Here is an 18,017-nt window from a genome sequence, read left to right on the forward strand (position 1 = left end):
GTAAAAATAGGGCAATTTGGGCCAATTAGACGTAATAAAATTGATATAATTAATTTTAAGAGGGGCCGGATAAATCAGGGGTGTTTAATCCCTCTAGAATGAAGAACTGGGGCCTGTCAACAGGTGTGGTTTAAATCCCAGAAGGAAATGGCGGAGAATCTCAAGAGAAGGGGCTTAAAATTACTAGTATAAGACCCTAGAGGCACTTGAGGTTCTTCAGGCGTGAAGTTGGGCAGTTGAAGGCGCTCAGAGGAGGTAATCTTGAGGGCAGGGTGGTTACTGGGCAGCTTCAGGGCGGAAATTGGGGCTAAAAATCACAAAAGTAGGTATTTTACCTGGCAAATCACAGGCTAAGGAGGCTGTTGAAGGCGGGTAAAATTCTAGTAGGTAATGTAAAAGCTGGGGAATCTCCTTTTGGGCGGAGAAAGGGCCCTTTTTATAGCCTAGGCAGGCCTCCAGGGGCGCCCAGGGGACAGGGGGACACTTGTGGGCGCATTCTGAGGCAATTTGGTTGCGCTAGAAGGCGCTGTGGGTCGTGGAACCTTGGGGCTTGGATACAAGGGTTGCCAAGAGCCTTTTACAGAGGTTCTGCGTGTTTTTACACATGCCTTGCACGTCATGGGGGCTGGTTTGGGGGTTCTGTGACGCTCATTTCCGTGGAAATGTGCCACAGAAGGTACTAGAACTGGCTTCTGTGTACTTGTACACGTGCAAGCAGTGCTTCATACATGTTCTGGAGGCGCTTATTAAGTGCTCCAGTTCATTTGACCCCTTCTACATATTTACTACAGTTGTAATTTACACGTAGTGAGGCTTGGGAGAAGCTGGGGCGCTTTCTAGTGTCTCCTGTGCACGTTGCAAGAGCCTTTTTCCATCTAGAATGTTTTGATATTGAATGAAGTGGTAATTACATCTTGTTTGGTGATTAATTACATGTGTACAAGACATATAACACATGTAATATTGCTATTGGGGCGTATTCTGGCCCATTCTTACTTACTGGTAACCTGAGCGCTTTGGTTGCGGGCTAGCTTATGCATTATGCATATATGTACACTAGGAGCGCGGGCTTGAGCTCTAGGCAACAGAGCACGCGGGCTTGGGTGCGCCACGCAACAAATAAAGCCATCTTTTAAAATATACACAACACCTCAGTTACGTGACTGAAGATGGGTGTAAATATATGTACTTATATATATATGTGCATACAAGTGCATCTACGCGGGGCGTGATGCACTTGCGCAAACTTTGAAGTTAGTTTACACAAGGAAGGGATAATAATTAAGGGTACTTGTAAGTGAGGTACCCTAGGTTATTTTACCCGTAGAATAAGAATCTTCTATAATATTTCACATATTAATTACATAAAGCTGAGTAATTAATTATTTATATATGTATTTAATGTTTTTGCGTAGTTTTACATATGTAGAAGTAATAATGTCTCTTTCATATGTAACACTACTTTTTATGGTTTTATTTGTATGATTTCTATGTCACGGTGGCTCTGCCACAGTAGCCAGCTGACAAGTTGGGCTGATAGAGGTTCCAATTGTCCAATGGGGAAAAAAAGGTCAAAGCCCTTCACCAATAAAAGGCCAAAGGTGCAGAGGACTGGAAAGATAAAGTTAGAGCAGCTCAGCAAGAAATAGCTTTGCAACTGAAGAGACAGAACAATATCTACAAACTCAAGGCGCAAACGGTGATTATGACAAAGGACTTGAATGACTGTAATCATACAGCCCATCATTTTTTTTGAATTGAAGCAAGAGTAAATACTTGAAAATCTTGAATCAAACGGTACTATGAATAGTGCCTCGGTACTATGAATAGTGCCTCTGGCACTATGAATAGTGCCTCGGTACTATGAATAGTGCCTCTGGCACTATGAATAGTGCCTCGGTACTATGAATAGTGCCTCTGGCACTATGAATAGTGCCTCGGTACTATGAATAGTGCCTCTGGCACTATGAATAGTGCCTCGGTACTATGAATAGTGCCTCTGGCACTATGAATAGTGCCTCGGTACTATGAATAGTGCCTCTGGCACTATGAATAGTGCCTCGGTACTATGAATAGTGCCTCTGGCACTATGAATAGTGCCTCGGTACTATGAATAGTGCCTCTGGCACTATGAATAGTGCCTCGGTACTATGAATAGTGCCTCTGGCACTATGAATAGTGCCTCGGTACTATGAATAGTGCCTCTGGCACTATGAATAGTGCCTCTGGCACTATGAATAGTGCCTCTGGCACTATGAATAGTGCCTCTGGCACTATGAATAGTGCCTCTGGCACTATGAATAGTGCCTCTGGCACTATGAATAGTGCCTCTGGCACTATGAATAGTGCCTCTGGCACTATGAATAGTGCCTCTGGCACTATGAATAGTGCCTCTGGCACTATGAATAGTGCCTCTGGCACTATGAATAGTGCCTCTGGCACTATGAATAGTGCCTCTGGCACTATGAATAGTGCCTCTGGCACTATGAATAGTGCCTCTGGCACTATGAATAGTGCCTCTGGCACTATGAATAGTGCCTCTGGCACTATGAATAGTGCCTCTGGCACTATGAATAGTGCCTCTGGCACTATGAATAGTGCCTCTGGCACTATGAATAGTGCCTCTGGCACTATGAATAGTGCCTCTGGCACTATGAATAGTGCCTCTGGCACTATGAATAGTGCCTCTGGCACTATGAATAGTGCCTCTGGCACTATGAATAGTGCCTCTGGCACTATGAATAGTGCCTCTGGCACTATGAATAGTGCCTCTGGCACTATGAATAGTGCCTCTGGCACTATGAATAGTGCCTCTGGCACTATGAATAGTGCCTCTGGCACTATGAATAGTGCCTCTGGCACTATGAATAGTGCCTCTGGCACTATGAATAGTGCCTCTGGCACTATGAATAGTGCCTCTGGCACTATGAATAGTGCCTCTGGCACTATGAATAGTGCCAGAGGCACTATGAATAGTGCCTCTGGCACTATGAATAGTGCCTCTGGCACTATGAATAGTGCCTCTGGCACTATGAATAGTGCCTCTGGCACTATGAATAGTGCCTCTGGCACTATGAATAGTGCCTCTGGCACTATGAATAGTGCCTCTGGCACTATGAATAGTGCCTCTGGCACTATGAATAGTGCCTCTGGCACTATGAATAGTGCCTCTGGCACTATGAATAGTGCCTCTGGCACTATGAATAGTGCCTCTGGCACTATGAATAGTGCCTCTGGCACTATGAATAGTGCCTCTGGCACTATGAATAGTGCCTCTGGCACTATGAATAGTGCCTCTGGCACTATGAATGGTGCCTCTGGCACTATGAATAGTGCCTCTCTGGCACTATGAATAGTGCCTCTGGCACTATGAATAGTGCCTCTGGCACTATGAATGGTGCCTCTGGCACTATGAATGGTGCCTCTGGCACTATGAATAGTGCCTCTGGCACTATGAATGGTGCCTCTGGCACTATGAATGGTGCCTCTGGCACTATTTCCAAATCTTTGACTGATGTATCTAAGAGGTATTTGCTTTCATGAATGGAAACCACTGCGTTGCAAAAACTATCCATGCTCTCCATAGAGGTGCTCTTTGATAGCTGTAAGTATTTTTTGTTACAGTCAGTGGCACATCCATAAGGAAGCATTCATAAAGCGCCAGTGATCTTCAGTAGAGGATGTATTCCAAGCTTTCCTAGTGCATTGCGCTTTTGAACAAATCATTCATTGTATTCTTCCACATCCCCAGCAATCTTCAAAAAGAGGTTGCAGCTCATTTGAAAACGTTGGCAAAAAGGTAGGTTCCAAGTAGAGCCGATCTTCAGAAAAGTAGTGCTGTACAAGCCTTTGATAGGCACCCTGAAAATCACGTGTTCAATTGGGTTGCTTTCCCGGCCTAGATCCACCATGAACTGACTCTTCCTCTTCTTCATCAAGCAGTAGGTTGATTTCCTGGATGACTGTGTGTTTTATTATATTTGAGTTTGAAATCAAACACCGTCTTTGATTGAGCATTTGAATCAAATGTGGATCTTGGTGCTCCATGTTTGGTATACTAGAATGACGGCCAACCAATTGCTATTTTGTCTTTGTCCCATCTTCCTGAAAGTGGACCAGCGTTTGAGTATTCTGATTGGTATGTTCAAGGTCAATCAAGAGTGTGATTGGCTGCAGCTATTTGAGGCTAGTTGATCAAGAACTGGGTGGATATTTTGAGGATGGCAATGGATTACCGTAGGGGGATTTGGAGATGGGGTTTGTCAGCCTTAGAGTAAACACAGCTGACCTAAAGTCTGCCTCTTTTCTACTTATTGCATATGAAATTACTTCATATCTTTTTCATATTAAGAGATATCATTGTTTTGACTTCATATTCTGTTTCCTCATGCAATTTTAACCCTAGTTACAACTTACCAATTCTTTGTAACTATACTCCTTCCCTGAGTTCTTGAGTTGTGGCGCCCATGCGCAGTTGTGACGTGTCAGCGCTACCAGGCGCGCCAAACCACATGTACATATGTAATTACATAAGCAAACTGTGAAAATTTTTGAATTCAGGATCCCCCTTGCCTGAGGTGGATCTACAGACTTCAGCACACCAGAACCACACCCCAGATAACCCAGGATCACCACCAAAGAGATTACCAAGCTCCCAGTATACCTACCGTCACAGGTGCCTAGGATATTGACAGTAAGTAAACTCTTTCACTGAACCTTGCTTATCCAGAGTGAAGCTCTGTTGCTCTTGACTGTTTCTTCATTTCTTTCACTCTTTCAATCATCAAAGATCAAAAGGTTGTCTCTGATTAAGAGCTATAAAATCAGAGCAGAGTAGTAACCCTACTTCTGAATCCCAACAATGTTTCCTTGTTGTGAGTGGAGGCTGTTGCACTCTTTTTGGCCTGGCACAGCTGGCATCCAACTTTTCCAGGTTGAGAATAGCCCAGATCTATTAATTAATGACTTAAAGTCTAGGTCTGATCTTCTCTTTCTCTCTCTTTCTCTTCCTCCCTCTCAGTTTGTATTTCTTTATCCCAAGAAATCCAAACTTTTCCCCCCTCTTTTCCTTGTTTCCTGCTGTCACATAAGAGACACAGGCTCACAGGGTTCACATGGAAATATGGATCCCGGATAGCAACTTGCTATGGAGAAAGAGAATCTGCGCGGGCCCTATATCATTTTTTGGGTCCCTATTCAAGCCAAATAGGGACCAAAAATCTGGGCCTGCAATGGAGATGCCCTAGACAAATACCCAGACCCAGCTGCACAGAAAGGTAAGCCGCCTTCTGCAGTCCAGAAAGCTAAAATTTATTGCCATGATTACCAAAGCCAGACAAACAGCCACAACACCATTGGCTAGAACCAAGCCAAAGAAACACACAGTTCACAGAACCCTGTGAGTAAGCAAGATTGGAAAAAGACAGACCTTCACCCAAGGCTGACTGAGATCCTGTTCCTTTACAGAACTGTTGCGGAACGTTTGGACGCAAGACCCAAGAGGTCCTGCTCACTAGAATCTCAGAAGCCAAAGCAACCTGTAAGCACATGAGAAGTCCCATGGATAAAAAGACAAATGTTCCAAGTCAAGCTGAGAGATATGCTCAAACAGTGGCTCAAGAAATACTAGACTCATATTGGTGAGATAAAACAAAGCTTCTACAATAACAGGTTTTATTTGCCTAAGCAATGAGAAAGAAGAAGAAAACAGACACCAGGGGGGGATGTGTGGCACTCTCTAGAGAGTGCCATACCATATTTTCTTTCTGTAACTCTTTCTGATATCAACTGTTCAAACATGTTTGATTTTGGTTTCAAATAATTTGATGTTATGTTCAACTGAGGCTGAAATTTGATCAAACCAATGGTGGCCACACTGTTAATTGAGTGGAGGGTACAACCACTTCATGGTTGGTGCACATTGGGATTCTACACAAACATTGTACTGGCCATCAATTAGAGACACCCTACACTTAATCAATGGGCTGTATAGTAACCAAGTGGAGACACCCTCCACTTGATGACTTTTGGATGTCCATTGAGTGGAGGGTGTCACCATATAATGACCATATACATTACCAGCCATTGAGTGGAGAGAAATTTCTGTGACACACCTGAGCCGCATCCGGTGAATACTTCATCCTCACCACCCATTTTTCTCAAGCCACTGTGCTCTTCTCTTCTCAACACTCTTTCTGGACTTGCGGGATTCAATTCAAAATTCAAGAACCCTCCACTTTATTACAGATCACTTACCCCAGCGTCTGTCTGATCACGAACAAGTACATGGCACATATCCAGGACACCTTTGCAGTCAACCGGGTTGGCTTTGTGAGTTTCATTCTTCAAAATCGAGGCAACCACGGAGTGGCCGATCGCGCGACGCGACAGAAATGGCTGGACAAGCAGCAACTCTTGGAATTTTGGCAAGGCAAGGAGAGTGAGTACGGTTAAATACAAGTTGATCGGGGCCAGCAAGAGCGCTAGAAGATTTTGAATCAAAGCCGGATGGTGAAGATCTGGACTATCCGCATGCTCTTGCACTTTCATCTTTGCAAAGCCCAATACTTGGTCAACATGTTCCAGTCAATCTGGATAGCAAATCAGAGCCAGGTTGGTTAGAGAGACAAGCAACGCGTTGACGTCTTGGATAGAAAGATCTGGTTGAGCCTAAGAAAAAGGAGCGGTAAGAAATAGAGAAATGGCACCAAGAATGTACAAAAGATCATTATGTTAAGAACTGACCTGAATCAGTTCAACAAATTGATGCCAAAATACTTCAAACAAGCGCACATTTTCTGGTATTCCGCGAAATTTCCAAACTGGTTGGTTATGGTTGCTTTGTCCAGTTTCTGTACATATGAGCCCCATTTCTGTCTAGGAACAACAAAGGAGGTGTGATGGGTGGGAACTCCCACAGTTTGGATTGAGTGATGGGGGTGAAGCTGTAGACCTTGGTTTTGCCCAACTGAGGCTGACATGGCGGAAGTATTCTTTGCCATCACAACACGTGTTTGTGCACCGGAAGAAATAGAATGCTATGCCACGGGAAATGTTGCAGATACCTGTTGGTGTGAGAAGAAGTTGAGGGACAGATTGTAACTTGAATTTGTCCAAAACACTCGTGTGAGCACACGTACTGCAATCCAGGGGGGGGAGGGTAAGGGGCCAAAACATCACAGCTGGAATGGGCAAGGTTTGAATTGGCTTGCGGAGGGAGTGTAGAATGTCAGAAAAATGGGTGTAGAAAGATGGTTAGGATGAGGCAAGGTGCAACGGTGTATCCGCTGCGCTGCATATAGCGCAGCGAAGCGGTTAGCCCAGCGATTTTTCGGGTCGCTGCGCTACGCGCTACGCGCAGCGGGCAGATCGCTGCGCTACGCGCTTTTTGATTTTCCCGGGAAAAAAATCAAAAAATAGCGCGCTAAAGAAGCAATCACGTAGCAGTCAGCGTCGCTTTTCTCTATGCCATGTGGGATCCAAAAAAAAAAAAAGGAAAAAGGGTTTAACATACATAAAAACATGTTTACAACATAAAACTGTTCCGCTATCCGCTAATTTAGCGGGTAGCGTAGCAAATTTTTGCTTTTGCTGCGCTTTCGCTAATGGCCCTGGGAGGGTAGCGGATAATCGCTGCGCGTGGCAAGTAGCGCAGCGGTGTTCTCGCTGCGCTATTGCTTTTTGATCTGGTCACGTAGCGGTCAACCGCTGCGCTACGCTAAAAGGCCGCTTTTTTTAGTGTAGCGCAGCGGATACACCGTTGCTGAAGGTGTGTGTTTTGGCCTCCCCAAAATATTGAGTTGGGGGAAGAGTTGCGGGTATAAATAAAGCCGTGCTTGGGTGGGTTTGTACTTCACGCTGCCCCACCTAGGCACTTTAAAGCCACAGGGGAGTGTCAATGGCAATGGGGGTTTAGGGTACTGGTTATTGGGATTTGCGTCAGCCCTACAAAAACTGAAAGCTCAGGTTTTTTGTTCAAATTGAAGGGGGAAACCCTTGAACCAAAAACCCATGAGTTATTGGTTTTATTAAACTTAGATATTGGCTCACTGGCTGCTTTTGAATCATTAAATCTAGTCCAAAAAATCAGTTATCCATAACTGTTTGCTTGGATAACTAATTTCAAGTTTATTTTCAGGGATTATTTTCTACAGATGTCAAGCCTATGTCTCCAAAGTTTAAAAAATGATTTATTATGTTGAGTTGTAGTGTTGTTGTTTCATGTTTCTCTCATGTTTTCCTGCTTCAAACCTTTCTCTCACCTTTCACAGCCGTGACATCCTGTATGTAGTTACCTGAGGCAGCGGAGACGTGGAAGCCCTTTTCCTCATCCTTCCACAAACTCACTCATCTCTGTGTTCTGCTGCCCCAGGTTAGCGTTTCTTTCTTTTTCTCTTTTTCTTCTTTTCCTTGTTCTTTCATTTCTATGATGCAATGAATTATCCTTCGACAAACTCACTCATCTCTGTGTTCTGCTGCCCCAGAATGATTCATCTCATCATATTTTAACCACATAAAGCTTTGAATTGCCAATAAACAAAGATAAAGGCCACCAAAATCCAACTTACAGATAAAATTGATGGATAATTTGATAATGTCACTGCCCACCAATGTTGACACCCTTTTATTCACATTTCACACTCTTTGATTTTATTATTGACATAGCTTATATATACTTGTATCTAGTCAACCTCAAGAAGCTGGTAAATTTCCATTGAGTGGATTCACATCTTCCCCCAAGTAACCCACCACTGACAATTCCAGACAGCATAGAATTGAGACCATACACAAATCAAACAACTATTCTACTAATAGATCTCAGTGGAAAAGTTTCTGGGATGGCATCTAGGTTCACTTCGGGTCGCCGCCGCCGGCACTGCTCTTAGGATCGGCCTTTCCACACTTTTTGTTGTAATCATCTTTGCTCATGCCCTTGGGATCCGGGGCTCCACCCTAAAAGTGAGAACAGAGAATTAGTGTTGGTTTGGAATAAAGCGTTCAAGGGTTGCGTGAAGTTGTATTGGGACAAACCGATGGTGTGGTGCCGGTAGCGCAACAAGCAGTATCTGTTGTAGGCTTTTCTCCGACTTTCACCTTCTCACAAGAAAACTTGCTGTCGACAGGAGTGGCGAGAGTAACTAGCCATCAGAAGTGAAGAAGGGGAAAAGAAGGAAATTTATTATCAAATATAAGCCTGTGATCCTTAAAACACCCCTCTGTGGGGGATAGCTCAAATAATCAACTGTTGGCGAGATTTGTAGCAAGAGATACTTACCAAAATAGGTGAGAGTTCCTTGATCATCCTCATTGCTTGCTACGCAACTGCCCTCTGGCTTGTCCTTTTCAGCCAGGCATGTATAGGGTAAACTACTTTGAACTGAGATGGCCATCATAAGAGCTACAAACAAGCTAATTGTGAACTTCATCTTTCAAGTTGGGAATGGTAGTTTTACTGGGATAATTTGCCAAGGACGGAAATGCTCTGTGTGGTAGGTATATGAGTTGTTTGTGAGGATTTGACGCAATGCTATTTACAGATGATTGGTTTGAAGTGGGATGAGATGATAGCCAACTTGAAGCTGAGCCTCCTTCTTATAGTCGCGAACCGTCCTCCAGGACCTGGAGCTGCTCTATGGTACATGCTCAAAACGAGGGGACGGCAAGAAACTGCATTCTGCTGCCCTGGAATCGTCTTTTACATCGCCTGCATCCATGGTTTCCGATGACAAGGGGCATTGTCAACGGTTGTCTCGAAATCAAACACTCATCCATTACGGCAATCAATCACCCCACAGAATTAACTTCCTCGGTTAAGATGATCAAGTGAACCACACTCATCGAGCTCCGTCCTGGTTGATACTGGTTTTGAACTTGAAATTGAAACCGAGAGTCTGTCGTGTTCATGGGTATCGAGGCCAGAGGTTTTCGCTACGTAGCGTTTGGACTTGAGGCCGACGGCAAAACATATTGACGCTTTCTCCCTCTGAGTGCAGTTGCTCCGGTGTCGTAGCAGTCGGACTCGTGTAGCTCGGCCGTCGGGCTCTGGTATCCTAGCGGAGTCAAGTCAACAGGGGCTGTAATAATCGTCATCTCCTTAATGAAGCTTGGCTGGTTCGCGTTTCGGGCATCTTATTCACCTTGGTTATGACTCATCATTTCTTCGCAGGTTGTCACAAGCCGGCAAGTTTTACTGAAGGCAATTATTTCGAATAGCCGGACTAGGCCAGTGCTTGCTGTGTCAGCCACTCAGTGGCCGTTGGCATCACCCAGCTCCGGTCATCGAAATTGCACCCTCTACTTCTAGGCGCGGGTGCGAGGTGCGGGCCCAGAGCCGGGTGTTGCAATGGTTAGAGCAGACTCGACAAACTGTTTAGCAGGCTTAGGGAGTGTATTAAAGTGTGGCTTGCATGCACTTTTGCAACTCGGTGTTCAAGAATGAAGTTGAACACCAACTTGCAAAAGTGCATGCAAGTTGCATCTGGCCAACTTTGAAACCCCATATTGCTCTTGCACAGCAAGCCAGCATGCCAGAACTCCCACTCTCCGCAATTGATACCAGCTGACATTCTCTCACTCAAACTCCAGTCTATCAGCGAATCCAGAATCCTTTTTGTCCCCACAGATCATGTCAAAAAAATCTGCGCTTTGTTGCTGGATTCGTCTTCACTTTATCAGTAGGATGAGTTGGACCCCGCAGATCTGACAGAAGCCGGAAACCCGTCAGATGTGGCCGCAGAATCCGGAAATCCTGTAGACCGAATCCGGGTGTGGGACAGAGCTATTGAGATCTGGAATCCGGTCAGATATTGAATGCCACCAGAGACTGGCTGTTTCTCTAGATATGTAATCACCAGGAATCTCCCTACAAGTGGGATTTGATTTGGTTAATACGGAAAATTTCAGGGATTTCCTTGGGGAATCCCCAGCAAAACAAGCTCAATGTTGGACCTGGACCCACTTTTTTTGATGTGTTTTTGCAATAAATGAAGGACTTCTGGTCAATCTGGGAGCTCATATTTTCCAGGGAAATCAAGGCTAGATTGTCCAAGAGCCTAGATCTGTCCAGCCCTGCAAAATCTGAGAAAATCTGGGTTTCCAGATCAATGGGAAGTCCTCCAATACATCAAAAAAAACAGCATTGAAATGTTGTTGAATCTGGCCAGATTCCAGATATGACTAGTAGTAGGGTGAGGGTGCCTGATAGGTGATATCCGGTTTCAAGGCACTGGATCACTACCTTACTTTGACTAAATGTCAGAAAGTTGATGTGAGATTTGTTTAATTTGATCTACTTTCATCCGTCTACCCCTTGTAAATTTATGCACATCAGTTTTCCAACAGTAAATTGCACTCATGGGACTTGAAATTTGTATGTTTTCAACTTGGAATGTACATAAGTAAACAGCTTACCTGATGATTATGCATATGAATTCAACAGAAAGATAAAGAAGTTAGAAGACAAGACAACAAGAAAAACACAGATCTCAAAAAAGAAACAAGGAGATTTGTTGATTTGAATGATTGGTTTCAAACCAAAATTACTTGCACCATCATCCTTGCTCTGCCAGGCATGTGATGCAACCTGTTGTACAATCTGGAAAAAATTATCCACCTGGTTTTAAGCACTGAGAGCCCATGTGGAAAATACATACAGATATTTGGGGCCTGGGGGGTTCAAAATCAAATTTGACAAAAATTTGGAGGTAAATTTAAGGCCTTTATAAAGAATATTTCAAAATTTTGGCAATCTGGCTGCAATTTTTTGTTGCAGAGGAATTAAATTGGTGGGTACTACTTAACAATTTTAAAAAAAAGTTCATAAACAGCTTGAAATGTGTCCTAAAGTTTGGCAAATTCAAAGCATGAACCCCCCTTTTGAGGGATTCCTAATAGGGTCAATCTAAATGCACGCCACTTTTTGACTAGATGCACGCCAAAAAAGTGGCGTGCACGCCTGTACGCCATTTATTTTGGCGTACAGGAGCAGTGCACGCCATTTGTTTGGCGTGCGTAGCCCTGCACGCCAAAAATACTCTTTTTTTGGAAGAATTTTGGCGTGCACAAACCCTCCACGCCATTTTTTTTGGCGTACAGGCGTTGCACGCCACTTTTTTGGCGTGCATATAGTCAAAAGTTGGCGTGCACCGTTTTACATGCAGTTTTTTTGGCGGCACAGTTGGCCACTGCGCCCCAACGGCATGATGAATAGTGCCTCCGCCACTATGAATAGTGCCAGGATGAATATTTTTCATAGTGGCCGAGCTTGGCGGAGTCACTAATTATAGTGGCGGGGCTTGGCGGAGGCACTATTCATAGTGGTGGAGCTTGGCGGAGGCACTGTTCATAGTGCAGAGCTTGGCGCAGGCACTATTCATAGTGCGGAGCTTGGCGGAGGCACTATGAATAGTATATGAATATGTCATTGGGCCGCAGCAACGATGCATCTATTACGCTACGGTTAGCGTGTAATACCCTAATTTAGCGGTTTTTTAGCGCCGCTACGCTAAACTAAAATGTAGCGGGCGGACTATTACAATTACAGCTAACTCAGATTGGGCAAAAAAGTGCAATTTTCGCTACAAATTACAGCTAATTTAGCGTAGCGAGCCGCTAATTAGCTGTAATTTAGCTGTAATTTAGCGTTAGCGGTTTTTAGCGGGTTGGTATTACGCTAAAAATTACAGCCCCAGATTATTAGCGACAAGCGCTACAATTTAGTTTTAGCGGCGCTAATTACATTTAGCGTAATAGATGCATCATTGGCCGCAGTGGTCACACCCTATTTTGTTGTGCGCAACTGTTCCCGCCAAAAAAATTGCATTCAACATGGTGCACGCCACTTTTTGACTAGATGCACGCCAAAAAAGTGGCGTGCAAAGCCTGTACGCCAAAAAAAATGGTGTGCAAAGCCTGTACGCCAAAATAAAATGGCGTGGAGGGTTTGTGCACGCCAAAATTCTTCCAAAAAAGCGCATTTTTGGCGTGCAGGGCTACGCACGCCAAACAAATGGCGTGCACTGCTCCTGTACGCCAAAATAAATGGCGTACAGGCGTGCACACCACTTTTTTGGCGTGCATCTAGTCAAAAAGTGGTGTGCATTTAGATTGACCCTTCCTAATAATGTGCTGAAATCATTTATGATGTATTGTGCAGTCTCCAAAACAAGCCTTATCCTTGTACAAGACCCCTGGGGGTACCACCCACCATCAAGTGAGTACAAACCATGACTGGAGGACCACCTGTCTGCTACAATTCTCAATCTAGATGGGAAGGCTGAACCTTACTGGCTGGTGAAGACTGATTGAGATCCAGTGTTCAACAGAAGACAAATGTGAGTGCCTCTCCCCAAATTAAGCCACATAGGGCACAGGTATTCCTCCACTAGAAATGAATTTGATTCAAGTATGCTGCATTTCAACTGGGAGCAGTTTGGTGAGATAAATTTACAGTGTTGGGCATTCTTCCAATTGAGCAAAAAGGGAATATGTAGTTGGAATTTTTTTACCTAGATCTATACATCTCTGAGAAAATTTGGGTCTATCAAACTCTTGATTGATTCAAAAAACAAAGAGAAAAATACAGGAAATTGTAAAAAAAAAACATTTTCCTCCCTTCTAGAGTCATTGAAAATTGATATCAAGAAAGCATAGAATCAATGCCACACACAAATAAAACTCTATCTCAATTGAGATCAGGAATGTTGTTGCAGGGTATCTTTTGGGATGAATTAAAATATCACTGCGGTACAGGCATTGAGGTCCCACTTCCAGTTGCACCACCTGTACTATCATCAGCCTTTGTGCACACTTTCTTGTAATCATTTTCTTTCATTCCTTTTTGTGCAGGTTTGCCCTTTTTTTAATTGAGTTCAGTTCATTAACATTTTAAAAAGTGAGAACATAAAATCAGTTTTGATTTCCAATGGAAGTATAAGTAGAGCTATATTGGGACAAACCACAGGTGAGGTACCAGTGGCGCAGCAACCAGTATCTGTTGCAGGCTTGTTTTGGATTAGCACATTCTGGCAGGAATTAGTTGTTTTATCAAAAGCGGGGGCAAGCACAACTAGCCACCAGGAATGAGAAAGCAGAAATAAAGAAAGGTTAATATTATTCATCCTATGCTCGCAAAGCACTCCTCTATGTAGAATGGCTAAAATATATTCAAAAGATACTTACCAAAATAGGTGGGAGTTCCAGATCCATCCTTTTGTCTGAGTATGCAACTGGGTTCGGGCTTTCCCTTGTCACCCTTGCATTTAAAGGGTGAAATAGTCGGAATACCATCACTTTGGACTGAGATGGCCATCATCAAAGCTACAAACAAGCTAATTGTGAACTTCATTTTTAACGTCGCAGATGATAGCTTTAGCAGAATAATTTTCCAAAGATGTAAATGCTCTATTCTGAATGTATGTATGTGAATTGTTTGCGTAGATTTGACAAACTGATATCTCCAGGTGATTGTGATGAGTGAAATGGAATTTGCTGATAGTCGACTTGATGTCGAGCCCTTGGTCTTGGGGCAAGGTCCTCCAGCGCCTGGAGCACCATGGTACCTGTTTGAAACAAGAGAACAGCCAAAAACAGTTCACTCTGCTCCCCTGAATTCTTCCATAGTTACTTGAATCCATGGTTTCCGATGACAAAGAGACCCCTGACATAACTTTGTTGCAAAAAAAATATGTCTATTTGCCCTGGAAACCCATTACCCCAGTAAATTAAATTCCTTAGTTGAGATGATCAAGTGAGCCGTAAACATCAAGCTCCATCCTGGCTGACACCAGCTTTGAACTTGAAATAGAAACCAGTCCGTTGTGCTCATGGGTACCAAGGATAGAAGCTTTCATCAGCGTTTGAGCTTTTGTTGGACTCGAAGACAAAAAATATTGATGTTTTCCCCCTCAAGAATGAAATTGCTCCGGTGTCCTATGATTCCAGGTCTAGATGCAGGACTCGTCCACAACACCGTCCCCAAAATGGGTGGCCGAGCCAAGAAAGAGCCACTTTCGGAGCTATACACGAACCAAGGCAGGCTGCAGGGCTCAGTGAGGACCGATGGAAGTGGATAACAGTCCTGAGTCGGATGCAGAGCGTGTCTGAGAATCTGACAAGGGTCCAGTTGAACCATCAGGACTTGGGCTTGCGAGCGTTGATCAGTAGTCTGAGTTGTGCGGTTTTCATCGTGAAGGACACGTATCTCGTTGTCCCTTAACCGCAGCAGACTTAACGCATTCGTCGCCGACTCGCCTCTACTCACGTCGGCTTCGTGATCACTGCCTTGGTCTACGTACCCCCCAAGTTGACTTCAACAGAACAATCAGTTTGTGCCTTGTACAACACCTTGATTCTTGCTGATGAACATCCCCTATCTGCTTAAAATACCTGCATACTTTTGCTTGTTCTCTAATGTTTGTTGATTTATAACTCCTACTCAGTCTTCCTCACACAATGTGCACATACATTCTTGCATCTGTATTGGCTTGAGACCGAGCTTAAAACATGGGCTGCTCCGCTCCGAGAATCGCGCGACCTGCTCATACCCCAACGCGCGAGCAAACCTCCTGGGAGGGACTCTGTCTGTCTTGAGAGCCATGTATTTAAGCCAATCCTTCCTCCTTCTGGCGGTGTTGATTAATGTGATTTCTTTTTCACGATCTCGGTTGCAAGGTGTCGACTCAAAACCACCCCGAGACAATCCTGTTATCTAGTTACTCTCCAGAAGCCGTCGGCCGCGGAGTCTGTTCAATCAAGTTGATGCACAACTTGGGCATCAAGCTCAGTGTGGCTGGGCGAGTCTAAGTTTATGTAGACTCCAGAAATTCTCATGTTCCCTCTCTTCCTTGCCGATCTGTGATTGCTGCAAGTGGATCTCGATTTCGAATTTTGTACATAGCTGGAATCTCGGGCAAAATTCCGGTAGACTAGGTATCTATGTATTCAAAGGTGACGAGTGCAGCGGCAAGAATTCAATAGTTTTTGCTCTCTTTATTTTTTGCCTTTGTTGGCTATCCAGCCGTTGAGCGTTCCTTTTAAATCGCTAGTCCCGTTGATGTTGTCCTTTTGTCGTGTTTGTGGTATATGCATGTAATACATACAGAGTTTTAGCTGGAGTTTCAGACCTATTCAGACCCGCTCGGTGGATTGATGACTCAGCGGTGTTCAGCCATTTCTGACTTTTGGCTGACTCGGCTCTGCTCAGTTTTCCCTCCGCGCGCGAGTCTCGGCTGATTTAAACCCCCCGTGACGTTGCCCCTTGTCTCCCCCTCCCCCTCCCCCTCCTCCCACTTCCCCTCTCCCAGCACGGCCACCAGCACCCCGCGCCCACACACCCACCTCCTATCTTCCCAACAACACTCCCAGCCCCTCCAGAACCCCACACCCCTCATCTCCAAACTCGGATCAACACAACCGGCTATCAACACATTCATCCTCTCCCCTCTCCTGTCGCGATCTGACCTGCTTGGCTCTGTTTTCTGTATCATTATCCTTATCTGATCTCTATTTATCTACTCCCCGCTAAGTTCAACTCAATCTACTTGGATCGGGCCATCTGTCATCGGGAGAAACAGCTCAAGAGCCACCAAGACAACAATCGAAGAAGTCATGTCGTCCTCTCGGCTCTCGTTGCGTCCCTCGCCCTCACGACCCAAATCTTCCGGCAGGAAAGCAGCTCTACTGCCTGCTCAAATCCCTCTCCCGCCGTCGCCTCCCGCCTCAGATGGAATCGAAGATCCCTTCGGTCCGCAATCACCCCAGCGGGGATCCTCCCGTCGAGTCTCCCCACGAGCTAAAACATCCGCGTCTCGGCAACCTGTCCCCCAACCTCCACGTCGCCGCAGCACCCATCTGGCGCTCGAGGCGGTCGTCGAATCCAAGCAAGACATCGGCCGAACGCGCTCCAGGAAGCGTTGCGTGCTTGCAGACCAGCTCGACTCCAGCTCGCCTCCCACGAGTCCGACCAACAGGAAATCCGCCCGGACTACTAAGCGAGTCAAGCTTTCCCAAGCATCTCCTGCTTGTCGATCGCCACCCTCTTCGCCCATTCGTGCCCCCAGAGATACTCCTAATAACCCGTTCCTTGTACTCCAGAAATTCTCATGTTCCCTCTCTTCCTTGCCGATCTGTGATTGCTGCAAGTGGATCTCGATTTCGAATTTTGTAGCTGGAATCTCGGGCAAAATTCCGGTAGGCTAGGTATCTATGTATTCAAAGGTGACGAGTGCAGCGGCAAGAATTCAATAGTTTTTGCTCTCTTTATTTTTTGCCTTTGTTGGCTATCCAGCCGTTGAGCGTTCCTTTTAAATCGCTAGTCCCGTTGATGTTGTCCTTTTGTCGTGTTTGTGGTATATGCATGTAATACATACAGAGTTTTAGCTGGAGTTTCAGACCTATTCAGACCCGCTCGGTGGATTGATGACTCAGCGGTGTTCAGCCATTTCTGACTTTTGGCTGACTCGGCTCTGCTCAGTTTTCCCTCCGCGCGCGAGTCTCGGCTGATTTAAACCCCCCGTGACGTTGCCCCTTGTCTCCCCCTCCCCCTCCCCCTCCTCCCACTTCCCCTCTCCCAGCACGGCTACCAGCACCCCGAGCCCACACACCCACCTATCTTCCCAACAACACTCCCAGCCCCTCCAGAACCCCACACCCCTCATCTCCAAACTCGGATCAACACAACCGGCTATCAACACATTCATCCTCTCCCCTCTCCTGTCGCGATCTGACCTGCTTGGCTCTGTTTTCTGTATCATTATCCTTATCTGATCTCTATTTATCTACTCCCCGCTAAGTTCAACTCAATCTACTTGGATCGGGCCATCTGTCATTGGGAGAAACAGCTCAAGAGCCACCAAGACAACAATCGAAGAAGTCATGTCGTCCTCTCGGCTCTCGTCGCGTCCCTCGCCCTCACGACCCAAATCTTCCGGCAGGAAAGCAGCTCTACTGCCTGGTGCCTCTGGCACTGTGAATAGTGCCCCGGTACTATGAATAGTGCCTCTGGCACTATGAATAGTGCC

The 18,017-nt window shown here is 45.2% G+C and overlaps 3 protein-coding genes across 3 annotated transcripts; 1 reads left to right on the top strand and 2 right to left on the bottom strand.

Moving 5' to 3' along the window:
• Positions 1-8,850: 8,850 nt before the first annotated feature.
• PtA15_13A295 (uncharacterized protein) lies at positions 8,851-9,425 on the bottom strand (the record flags this gene model as incomplete). The annotated part of the gene is made up of 3 exons (XM_053162478.1): positions 8,851-8,952; positions 9,031-9,137; positions 9,275-9,425. 3 exons carry the CDS (start codon positions 9,423-9,425, stop codon positions 8,851-8,853), a joined length of 360 nt encoding a protein of 119 aa, XP_053026450.1.
• A 4,310-nt stretch (positions 9,426-13,735) lies between these two features.
• Positions 13,736-14,344, bottom strand: PtA15_13A296 (uncharacterized protein; the record flags this gene model as incomplete). The annotated part of the gene is made up of 3 exons (XM_053162479.1): positions 13,736-13,852; positions 13,956-14,065; positions 14,179-14,344. 3 exons carry the CDS (start codon positions 14,342-14,344, stop codon positions 13,736-13,738), a joined length of 393 nt encoding a protein of 130 aa, XP_053026451.1.
• Positions 14,345-16,605: 2,261 nt separating this feature from the next.
• Positions 16,606-17,196, top strand: PtA15_13A297 (uncharacterized protein; the record flags this gene model as incomplete). Its single annotated transcript, XM_053162480.1, has 1 exon — positions 16,606-17,196. One exon carries the CDS (start codon positions 16,606-16,608, stop codon positions 17,194-17,196), a length of 591 nt encoding a protein of 196 aa, XP_053026452.1.
• Between the last annotated feature and the right edge of the window lie 821 nt (positions 17,197-18,017).

The sequence above is a fragment of the Puccinia triticina genome, chromosome 13A, assembly GCF_026914185.1.
Source record: "Puccinia triticina chromosome 13A, complete sequence".
Classification (NCBI taxonomy): Eukaryota; Fungi; Basidiomycota; class Pucciniomycetes; order Pucciniales; family Pucciniaceae; genus Puccinia; species Puccinia triticina.